Source organism: Bidens hawaiensis, unplaced genomic scaffold (assembly GCF_021521415.1).
Source record: "Bidens hawaiensis isolate Kalapana, Puna unplaced genomic scaffold, B.hawaiensis_p1.1 tig00036749_1, whole genome shotgun sequence".
NCBI classification, from domain to species: domain Eukaryota; kingdom Viridiplantae; phylum Streptophyta; class Magnoliopsida; order Asterales; family Asteraceae; genus Bidens; species Bidens hawaiensis.
The window spans coordinates 170,342-183,103 of NW_027496412.1; the positions used below are offsets into that span (position 1 = coordinate 170,342).

The window sequence follows — 12,762 nt, forward strand, 5'->3', positions numbered from 1 at the left end:
TAAGTCTATGGATGGCGGTACAATGACGATTTATGGTATTAAGGAAAGTTCAGGGCTTAAAGTCATTTCGATGATAAAAGCTGAAGTTTTGTTAAGACGAGGGTGCAGTGCCTACTTGGCATATGTTGTCAAAGCTACGGCCGAGACGAAAGAAATGAAATATGTTCCTATAGTGTGTAACTATCCATAAGTGTTCCTAGAGGACCTTCCGAGGTTACCACTGGAACGAGAGGTAGAATTCCAGATAGAGTTAATACCAGGAGCACAACCCGTCGCGAAAGCACCTTACCGCCTAACTTCGTCTGAGATGAAAGGGCTAATGTCCCAACTACAAGAACTACTCGACAATGGTGTTTGAATGCCGAGTGTCTCCCTGCAGGGTGTACAGATGATGTTCGTGAAGGAGAAAGACAAAAGTATGAGAAGTTGTATAGATTACCACGAGTTAAACAAGCCTACTGTGAAGAATAGATATACGTTGCTATGGATTGATGACTTGTTCGATCAATTGCAAGGTGCTAGTTGGTCCTCTCAAATAGACCTCAGAGCAGGTTATAATTAGTCGAAAGTAAAAGAGTCAGACATCCCTAAGACAACGGTTCCGACACTATATTGACACTAAGAGTTTCTCGTGATATCGTTTGGATTAAAGAATGCTACAGCAACACATATGGTTATGATGGATAAGGTGTGTCATCCGATCCTGGACAAATCTGACATTGCGTTTGTTGATGATAATCTTGAAATATTCATGGAATAAGTACGATTATGCTGATCACTTGAGAGAAGTGACGGAGACGCTTGAGAAAGAGTAATTGTTTGCTAGGTTTTCAAGGTGTACCATTGATACATGTATCTCTTCAAGCAAAAAGAACATAATATGAGGCAAGAAGATGGGTAAGGTTGATAAAGGATTATGATTGTGAAAACAGGTATCTACGGACACGTATACATATATATGAATGTACTTTATGTTGCATGATTAACTAGAACTCACTCAGCATAGCTGACTTTTAGTATGCACACATGCAAATAGGATGAATGAGCTGGCTTGAGGGGGACACATGACATGGACTGAGCTGACTGGCATCTGGTGAAGAAAAGTTATGATGTTTTCTGTTAACATAATTTGAAAGTTTAAAGACAAGATTATCATATTTTTAATGAATGGTCGATATTTTTATATTCCGTGAAAAGTTTTAATTCACTATGAGTAAATCCAACGTCCAAACTAGGGCACCGGGACCGGGGCCTTAAAAATAAATTTAACTCTCAAAACTTTTTAAATGAGATAACATAAAATACAATAATACTATATGGCCCAAAATTGATATTATTTTAAATGACCCAAAATCATTTCGCATATAACTGTTTTGATGCAAACCAAAACCAAAAGTATTTTTAAAGATGACTCGAATTCGAAATGCTCATAACATGTTTTAACCTTAACCAAAATTGATAGTTTTGACCTGAACAAAATTTTAAACTTTTTTTATAATGACCTAAACCCATTTGGCCTACAACTCGTTATAACTCGAACACGTTTTGACCTGTCAAATTCCTCAATCGTTGAACCAAAACAACAAAAAGTATTTTGAAAAAATGATCGAAAGTTCGAAACTCACCAAATTGATACCCTTTTTTTAAATAGCACGGATTCATTTTTTTATAACATGCACATTTATATTTGGTAAATCTTACATCGAAACATCGACAAAAAATACATGTCGTGATTGTATGTTTGAAATTTAATAAAATCTATTATATTCATATATATATAAGAAAAACAAGTAAAAGAAAAATTATTAAAAAATATATGGGTAAACTTAAGGGGGTGGAAGAGTAATTATTAATTAAAATTCATAAAGTTGAGTATAATTATAGGGTTAAATTTGTAAATATGTTTTAGGTTTATAATTGCATATTTGAGTTGTACTCTTATGCTTAATTGACTTGTACATTATAATAAACGCCTCAAAATAAAATAAAATTTATATTGAAACGTCGAAAAAATTAACCATGTTGCAATGGTAAATTTGTTTTTATAAACATAATATATTAAAAGATTTATAAGAAATAAAAATTTTAAATGAATTTCTCATAAAAATGGGTAAGGATAAGGGATTTATATGAAACAACTTGATAAATTAACAAAATTTTGCTTAAGTTGAAGAATCATAATTGTAATTATTTTCTAAACTACATATTCTTAACCGTACAAGATGTCTAAAATACTATATTACCCCTAAATTTTCAAATTTGCATGCATTGGAGATTGGATGGTTTGTTACAACAATGCACATGGCTAGCTGTCATCTGCACCATGAAGAGCACGTGATAAGGTTGCCAATCAGAGAAGGACAGTTGGATGGTTTGTTACAACAATGCACATGGCTAGCTGTCATCTCCTATCAAGTGCTGCCACGGGAACACCACTACTCTCGTCCTTCTCGTAACGAGCTCATAGTGGTTTTGTTTTTAGGTCATCATCATCAGAGCTGTTAGATCCGAACTTCTGTTAAGCTATTTCCTACTACATAATCCATACCTGGTGGAATCATCGGCCTAACCATTCATGCCCCTGTGACTGGTTTTGGTTAAGAATATAGGCACCACCATGGTGTTATTTCCTTTCCAGTTACCCTTAGTGATGGGATTCATTCACGGACATAAGATGTGGAGTTTTTGGTAATTCCCGCGAGGTCGAAACATGATATAATTTTGGGTCGGGAAGCTATTGGTAATTTCAATGCTAACCCATCCACCGCACATGGTGCGGTGGGAGTTCCAACACACACATGTATAGCAATCATACATGTTAACAAGCATTGTTTCACCACTGAAAGTTCAAAGCCAAGTAAAGTTCCAAAACTGATCAAACGTACTGAACCTGAAAAATGGACGATGACCCAAAGTTTCCAGAACAAACAATGACAATTGGGCCCACTATTTCTGAAATAGTGTGAACATTTTTGAAACATTTGCTCACAAAGAATGTGGATGTTTTTGCCTGGAAACCCGCAAATATGATGGGTGTTCCAAGGGAAATTGCGGAAAAAAAATTGCGGGTTAATCCAACCTTCACTCCCATTGTTTAGAAGAAGCGGAAGATGTCAAACTTGGGTTGCAAATCCAGTCATAGTTCCTAAGAGCAATGGGACTTGGCAGATGTGCATTACGTGTAAAGACTTAAATAAACCTTGCCCTAAGGATTGTTATCCCTTGTCGGAAATAGTCTTGAAAGTGAACGCCGTTGCATCTTTTAAATTCCATTGTTTCCTTGATGCGTACAAAGGATATTACCAGATCCGCATGGTGGCTGGGGATGAAGACACGACTGCCTTTCGTACAGATCATGGAACATTTTGTTATAAAATTATACATTTTGGGTTGAAAAACGTGGGTGCAACATATCAACGGTTGATGGATGATGCATTTAAAGGTCAGATTGGACATGATTTATAAGTTTATATGGATATTTGGTAATTAAAAGTGTTGAGGAAGATCAGATGCTGCGGGACATCGAAGAAACATTTTAGACTTAGAAAAGAATCAACATGAAACTCAATCCTAGCATATGTAACTTTGGTACGGAAGAGGGAAAGTTTCTGGGTGTAATAGTTACAAATGATGGTTTCAAGGCTAACCCAGATAAAGTTCAGGCGATTGCTCGCATGCCTTCACCTTCTTCCCTTTCATAAGTGCAAAATTTGAATGGAAGACTGGTGGCGCTGAATAGATGTTTGGCTAATCATGCATCTAAGTCATTTCCATTTGTTTCAACACTTCACAATTGTTTTAGAAAATCACATTTTAAATGGAATGCGAAAGCTGAGCATGCATTTTTAGAAGTGAAAAAATGGTTAATGGATTTGCCAAAGCTGTCCGCACCACAGGATGGAGGACCATTGACCTTATATCTGTCCGCATCAGATATAGAAATTGGTGTAGTGTTTCTAACGGACAGGAAAAATGTGTAAATACCAATTTACTATGTTAGCCGAACACTGGTGTAACACCCCGTAACCGCAGCGGAAACGTAAACGGGATGCAACAGACACCTCTGATATCAACCACATTGTTTATAAAGAAAACTGAATGCATTAATATACTTCAAAATTACATTGTCTCGTATTTCATTACCGTCTAGGTGATACACACATCATACAATACGATACATAATTCTATTTGTTATAATGTATCCTAACATTCCGCATGCAAATTTTACACACATCAAGCACTTAGCACGTAAGCAATCACTTCATCTTAGTTGTACCTGAAAAGCATGTGAGAAAATGGGTCAACTACGAATAGTTGGTGAGTTTCACAATTTGAGTAAACCATGATAAATCCATATCATAATATAATATTATCTGGGGACACTGTTAACCCAATACTGTACTCAATCTGGGGGCAACGTTAACCCAGAAACACTTCCAAAGACATCTGGGGACACAGTTAACCCAGTAACACTTCCAAAGACATCTGGGGACACTGTTAACCCAGTACTGTACCCATTCCGTACGATTCCCATACAATCAAATATTTATAAATACACGCAAATCCATGCGTTCAGTATGTATTTAAACATTTCAATAATAACATGCTTCCGCCCCGAGAAAATATTTGAAAACAATTCAGAAAAAGAGGCTCGTGAAACTCACCTTAGCACATGCAAGCAGGTAACAACAATCATTATCAGTTAACACGTCCAATCTGTAATATGATCCCTACGATCGTTACTATACACTCATTATTAATATAACTTTAACCAAGTTACCGGTACATCTGGGGACACTGTTAACCCAGCACTGTACCCGTTCTGGGGGCAAGGTTAACCCAGAAACACTTCTCCGGACTCAGATTGTGATATCGTTTAGAGTTCCATGGTCATAATTACTATTAGTTGTTTTTCTCGTTTTGCGTGCCTAGCACGGTTATTCGTTTTTACGTTTCAAATATGAGTTTGGTCACACACGACCCGAAAATAGTGGTTGACTGATAATTTAGTTTAAGTTGTGAAATTAGAGCTCGGTTTAGACGCCCCGATTGGCCGCGGGACCCGTTTTCGTATTTGCCGTACCGGAAACTGTTAAATCGGTTAAAAATACCCAAATCATCCGAATTATTTTCGGATGATTCATTTTTACTTGTTTAACTCAATTATATGAAAATAGTTCATTTTTAGGGTTTTTATACACCAGTCAGCTCGCTTAAGCGAACTTCACCGGTTTACGCGTTTTAACTTTAAAAGTTTGATAATTAGCACAAATAATTATCCGTTTAACCTCGGATCTTGAAATTTTGCAAAAACCACTTTTTGACAGTGGGGAATTTTATAAAAATATTTCCAGAATTAATTTTTATATTTAAAATTTATTTATCTATTTTTAAACACCATTTAAACACTAAATATGTCGTAAATACCAAACGATCTTAGAAAAATCCCAAATTTCTCCTGGATGTCCCCTGCCATCCACATAGTCCCCTGTAATTTTTCCAGAACCAAAATCTTCTTTTACATGCCATTTTCACAAAAACCGAGCTAGAAAACCCTAGAACTCGTTTAACCGAAAAGTCTACTTAGACTTTTCCAACGGACCTCAAATTTTGTGTGTGACTTATACATGATATAAAAAGCTTATCTGCAATTTTCCAGAATTTTTCATGATATTTAACTATTTTTCACCATTTTTGGCCAAAACCGAGCATTAAATTCACCAAATATTCATCCTTTATCCAAAAATTACCAAAAATTCACATAACTCTTATTTTCATGTGTAGAACATCCCTGTAAAATTTCATGACCTAACTCTAAACCATCAACAATTGTCCGAAAACACATACACCGAACATAAACCGAATATACCTTTCGTTTTCCGCCACTACAAGCTACAAACTCGTCTTTCCGCCTTATCTACCACTAAATACAGAACCTACAACCAACATACCACAGTACCAAGCAAGTTACACTCACGATCAAGCCATTTATTTCATGGTTTCGGTTATGATTCCAAAAACAAAGATTTAACCGTAAAAATTCGTTTTTGATTCGTTTAACTCCTTTCTTAGACCAAGATCCCTTGTATAACCCGTATACATCACTTGATCATGCAAGAATCGGTTTTCATCATTGAAACCTCATTTTCTTGCAATTAAACTCAAGAAACGAAGATGGAAACGTGATTAACTCGATTCTTTACCTTGTTTTCTTGCTACAAACTCTCGGTTTTGGATCATGATCTTGAGAGGATTGAAGGATGTTGATATGTTGGTGTAAAAAAAAAGAAAATGAAATGGGCTAAACCCATGGAGACCGATCGGACTTGATAGGGGGGTGGGGTGGGACCCACCTCTCCATTCTTATCCACACATTTGGATTCTCGTAATCCGGATAATGATTTGGATAATCTGGTTCAGTTCGTTTTTCGGTTAAATGTTTAATTCGGCTTAAAACGAGGCTAAAACGGTCGTTTTTCGGCTTAAAAATGAAATTTATATAAAACCACTTTAAAAACTTAAACCATGACTTCCATTAACTTAAAACACTATGTTATTAATAATTGCGCATCTTTTTCGGCTTGATCGATCGTCTCTTGCTTGGTTTGGTATTAAAGGTTTCGTTTAACGCACCGACGTACCATTAACTCGAGGTTCTTTTTCTGTGCTTTAATTCACTTATCCCGAAGCTTAAATACTTCGTAACATCACTAAACATCATAGATATCGTCTATAATTGAACCCTCGATTCGTTCGGGTTTCAATAACTATCGATCGATTAATCGCATATTCAATGCGGTGAATTATATATTCACGTACAAACAATACAATGAACCATGTATTCTCGTATAATTACCATGGTAACTCATGTACCCGACATTAAATATGACGTAACTATCGTCTACCGGTTAGGGTATCCCTGGTTTCGTCGGAATCGTTACAACTGGCGGATGCTAAAACTCGGTACTCTATGTTTGAGAAATTGGTCTTGGCATTGCTTTATGCGGAAAGGCGTCTCCGCAGATACTTTCAAAGTCATCCGATTAACGTTTTGACGGGATAAATTTGAAGAGTGTGCTGAGCAGACATGAGTTTTCTGCAAGATTAGCGAAATGGGCCATTGATTTGGGTGAGCATACAATTAAGTATAAACCAAGACCCCAAATCAAAGGACAGATTTTGGCATATTTCGTTACTGAAGTTCCGCAAAGTAAAGAAAAAGAATGTTTTACCAAACAAAAATCTCTAGTATCACCCGAGAAGATCATGTTTGGTGTTTGTTTATAGATGGTGCATTTAACGGGGAAGGACCTGGTGCGGGTTTAAGGTTGATTAATTCAGAAGGACATGAGTTCATGTACGCTATTAGGTTGAATTTTAAGAGTACCAACAATGAGGCAGAATATGAGGCATTGTTAGCTGGATTACGAATTACTAAGAAACTTGGGGTACGCCATCTTGAAGCAAGCATTAACTCAATGTTGATTGCGGGGAAAATTAATGGATCGTACGAAGCCAAGAATGAAGCTATAGCCTCATACCTATTTCAAGAGAAAAACTTATACTTCAATTTGTATCTAGTAAAGTAATTCATATCAAGCGCAGTGAGAACAACCCTACGAATGCTTTATGTAAGTTAGCATCAACAAGTTTTGACCACTAAGCCAAAGATATGCACATTGAAGTTCTTGATCGTCCATTGGTTCCGCAGCACCAAGTGTTAGTCATTCAAAAAGGAGTTATATCATGGATGTACCATTAATGGCATATTTTTCTTCAGGAATACTTGATGAAAAAATGGCGGCTCAAAAAATTCTCCATAAAGCTTAAATTATTAGCTTCAAGATGGCATTCTTTACCGCCGATCTTTTTTAGGGCCACTTCTCCAATGTGTTGATGTGGAAGATGCTAACTACTTAATTCAAGAAGTGCATGAAGGCATTTATGGCTTACATCCGGGAGCAAGGATGGTAGTCGCCGAATTGATGAATGCGGGGTATTACTGGCCCGGAATGCATGTGGACGCAGCTGATGAAATCCACAAATGTGTTTCATGCAAAAGACATGCATCGAACACTTTGCGTCCTAAAAATGAGTTGGTACCAGTATCTCCTGCTTGGCCATTTCAGAACTGGGCGATTGATATTATGGGCCCATTTCCAGAAGCTCTAGGGCGTGAAAAGTTTTTAATAGTCTCCATGGATTACTTCACCTAGTGGATCGACCCCAAGCCAGTCGCATCTATCATAACCTCAAGCATGAAAAAGTTCATCTGGGAGTTCATCATCTGCCGATTTGGCTTTTTGCAATCAATAGTTAGCGACAATGGAATTCAACTTGCGAATGGTGGTTTAAAAGAATGGTTGAAAAAACTTCAAGTTAATCAAGTGTTTACTTCAGTTTCTCACTTGCATGCTAATGGTCAAGTGGAGAGAGCTAACAGAAGTATCAAAGATGAGATTAAAGCAAGATTGGGAAACAAGTGTAAGGGTTGGATTGATGAGTTACCACATGTGTTGTGGGCTTATAGAACTCAAAAGAAAATGAGTAACTTAGAAACACCATTTAGCCTTACATATGGAACTGAGGCTATGATCCCCCCGGAGTTTGGGATTTTATCAAGTGTTTACTTCAGTTGCTCACTTGCATGCTAATGGTCAAGTGGAGAGAACTAACAGAAGTATCAAAGATGAGATTAAAGCAAGATTGGGTAACAAGTGTACGGGTTGGATTGATGAGTTACCACATGTGTTGTGGGCTTATAGAACTCAAAAGAAAATGAGTAACTTAGAAACACCATTTAGCCTTACATATGGAACTGAGGCTATGATCCCCTCGGAGATTGGGATTCCATCCACAAGAACGCTTTCCATTGTTAACAATGATGAAGATTTGTGCCTTAACCTAAATTTGCTGGAAGAAAGATGTATAGCACTCATTAGAGAGAGTAATTACAAACTTCAACTCCAGAAATATTATGATTCTAGGGTTAAGGTTTTCAATTTTGAAGCGGCATTGTATTCCGCAATAACGAAGCACGTACATGAGCCTTCGGAAAAATTAGCTCCAACCTGGGAAGGACCTTACAAAGTGAAAGAAGTATTGAATAAACGTGTATACAAGCTAGAGAAAATAGATGGAACTGAGATTCCACGAACTTTGAATGTAGCACAATCGAAAAGGTGTTATATGTAATTACCCGTATGTCAAAGAAAGAGGCCTGCGTGCCTTTTTTTGAATTTTATTTACGGTCTGCGTGCCGTTGTTTAAAAAATTGATCTGAGTATCACCTTTTTTGATTGATATCATAAAGAAGGCTTGCATGCCAATTACTTTTATAAAGATAAAATTATCTTTTTGGCTTGAATATGATATTAATTATTGGTCATCACCCGGGGTTTTTTTCTTTTGATCTGAACAAGATCAAAGGGTTTTTCCTCGCAACAAATCACGGTGTTCATCTTTACTTCATTCACCTAATCACTGTTATCGTTTTAGCACTAGACCTCACATTACAAATTTGGATACATTAAGATTTTTATCCAAAACAATTTGGCGCCCACCGTGGGGCAATTGGTGCTATAATCCAGATTATTTCCTATCAATTTTCAACCTTTCATACCCATATCACCATCAATGGCCTCTCATTCAACCTCTTCTTCATCAACCATTCCATCTTCGGTTCCTCTTTCTTCCAGGACCTTGCCACCGATGCCTCTGCCAATCACGGGAGCACCATGACCTGCTGCTGCTGGGAGCAAGACACAACTACCAGTCTTCCAGAGCTCGAAAACCGCTGCTGCTGCGCCGGTGGTTAATACTAACAGTGATGTTTCATCTATGTTTTCGCAGGTTAAAGCATACATGGAGCAGCAGAACAAGACTAACCAGAGGATCCTTCGTGAGATAGAAGATCTCAAGAAGACTAAGAGGCCGACAGAGGATCACACTCCCCTGATGCCCAGGATGCTAGATTTCACCAGTCCAGGATCAATGGCTTAGTTCACACAAGGATCATCTATCCTTCAACAGGGGTCCATGGGTCAACAGACTCAAGGGTCCTCGCTATTTCAGCTAGGATCATCTATCCTTCAACAGGGTTCCATGGGTCAACAGACTTAAGGATTCTGGTTGTCTCAGCCATGATCATCTATCCTTCAACAGGGGTCCATGGCTCAGCAAACTCAAGGATCCTCATACTTCCAACAAGGATCATCCATCCTTCAATCAGGATCCTCTGGGTTATATCACCAAGGATCCTATAATTCCCAACCTCAAGGATCCTTCTTTTAGAATCAAGGATCCTCAGGATTTCAACATCAACGATCCTCCGAAGTCCATGAAGGAGACATAATCCCCATGCAGACCGTAGCCTCTGGAGGACCAACTCCTGTGGCAGACTCTTCTTATCCCAACTATCATCCGGGATGCCGACCTTCACCCAGCAAAGAGGTAACTTGTATGATCATATACCCTTAGATTCAAATCGTGGTTCCATGCAGGATGAAGGTATCAACCAAGCTATGGCCAAGGAACTACAAAAGCTCAAGGATATGATATCCAATGTTCCCGGGGTGATACGTCCAATCCCTGAGATACCGGAGGGAAGCCACAAGTTATCCAGATTTACTCCACCTATCTGTGATGCTGAAATACCGAAGAGATTCCAGACTCCCAACATGAAGACTCACGATGGGGCCACTGATCCTGAGGAGCATGTGGCATAATACAGAGAAAGGATGGAGATCAATCCTACTCTTGAGAGACTCAAGGAAGCCTGTCTATGCAAGGGCTTCTGATTCACACTGACAGGATCAGCATTAAAATGGCTGCTAAGTCTTCCTCCCTTTTTAGTTACTTCTTTTTCTCATTTAGTTAACTTGTTCAACAGTCAATTTTCCTGTAGTAGGAAATTTAAGAAGTTAACTAGTGATTTGTGCCGAGTTATCCAACCTAGTGATGAATCCCTTAGGGATTTTGTTACGAGGTTCGGCAGGGAAGCTCTGGAAATCCCCAATCTTGACATGGCTACTGCTGTTGAAGCATTCAAGATGGGACTTCAGAGGGGCTCCCCCTTTTATGATGATCTTGAGATGACTTCCTGCAGGTCTCTAGATGAATTAAGGAACAGAGCACTAAGGTTTACAGGACTGGAAGACGACAAAAAGATCAAAGAACGATTGGGGGCTCAGACAAAACAATAATCCCCTGACAAGGATAAAAGATCCTCATACAGGAACAACAACTCGAAGCCGTAATCCAAGTTCAACAATCAAAACGTACGAGCATTCGAAGAAGGAGATGATGATTGTTAGTACACGGTTTTGAGTCTCGAGTCTTTGTATTTAACGTTAATGTATTTGTCGTTTATTTATGTAATAAATTATTAATGTATTAAGGCAGTTCGCTAAAGTTATAGTCTAGTTCGCTAAGGATGTTTTGCGAACTAGATCTAAGTTAATTTTCCCTCCTGATTCGCTAAGGATGTTTAACGAATCAGGGGGTGATTCGTTACGTTATTTCATTTTAAGTGTATGTAACGAAGTGAACTCTAGTTCGTTAGGGGATGTTAACGAACCAGGTCCATCTTCTATTAATAGTGAACACTGTTCACAGTTTAATATAAGTTTTGAGTTTTAATTAATGAATCTCTGCCAAATCCTCTCTCAAGCTTCATCTTCATATTAATATTATTAATAAACATATATGCAACTAATATATACATATAACATATGAATCATACGTAATCATGAGCTAGATCCGTATAAGGTTAATCGTATATTAGATCTGAGAATCTGTGTACTGTGTTAGGATTAATCCAGAGATCAAACAAGTGGTATCAGAGCTTTCGGTGATCAATTACGCTTGATTTGATGGTTAATTGATGTTATTTGGATTGAAAATTGATTAATTATTAAGTGGTTTGGTTTTCAATCAATTTGAGACTGATTTGAATTAATTATGGTTTGATTGGATTGGATTTAAGTTTGTTAAAGTATTGGTGAATTGTAATTGACTGGAATTTTATTTTGGATTGTGTTTGAATCGATTTTGGTTTGGATCTGGTTTTGTCCGAAACAGAGGGTAGTTTTGGTTCCAATTAGATTCGAGATAAGTTGTATTGGTTTACGAGAGGTGTTGTTCTGGATTGCGATAATGTTCCGAACGGTTGACAGATTATATGGATTATTTGGTGTAGTATTGATTAAGTATTATAAATCTGGGTCATTGTTTGATGTTCTTCGTTTTTCCAGAAAACTGGAAAATCTAGATGAAGATTTGAAGATTTGATGATTCTAGTCTGATTCGTTAAATTCTGTTTGATTCGTTAACTCTGTCAACTCAATTCGTTAACATATTTAGCCAATTCGCTATGAATTTTAGTTGATTCGTTAACCAAGTTCGCTATACTTTCTGATTCGTGTCAACTGATTCGTGTGACACGTGTCATACCTTGGAAACTGTTTTCTAACAACTTTTGCCACGTGGCAATAGTTGTCAGAGTTTGTTACAACCGTTGTAACAACCTGATTCGCTATAGTTGACTCGTTATCAACTGTAGCTGATTCGCCCTCCAATTCGCTAAGCGTTCTCTTAGTGATTCGTTCATTTGATTCGTTGATCATTTGATTCGTTGACCATTTGATTCGTTGACCATCTGATTCGTTAACATTAATCTTAACTTCGCTAAGGTGTGTGATTCGTTACACTGTTTATAGTTCGTTAACTAATTTTAATTTTTAATCCTTGAATTTTGAAACT

General features: G+C 37.5%; 1 protein-coding gene across 1 annotated transcript; it reads left to right on the forward strand.

Moving 5' to 3' along the window:
* Nucleotides 1-7,223: 7,223 nt before the first annotated feature.
* On the forward strand, nt 7,224-7,589 carry LOC143588740 (uncharacterized). Its single transcript, XM_077069668.1, has one exon. The coding sequence runs from the start codon at nt 7,224-7,226 to the stop codon at nt 7,587-7,589; it is 366 nt and encodes a 121-aa protein (XP_076925783.1).
* Nucleotides 7,590-12,762: the final 5,173 nt, after the last annotated feature.

Coding starts and splice junctions, on each gene's coding strand:
- LOC143588740 (XM_077069668.1), top strand. CDS start 7,224: ATGTTTTACCAAACAAAAATCTCTAGTATCACCCGAGAAGATCATGTT.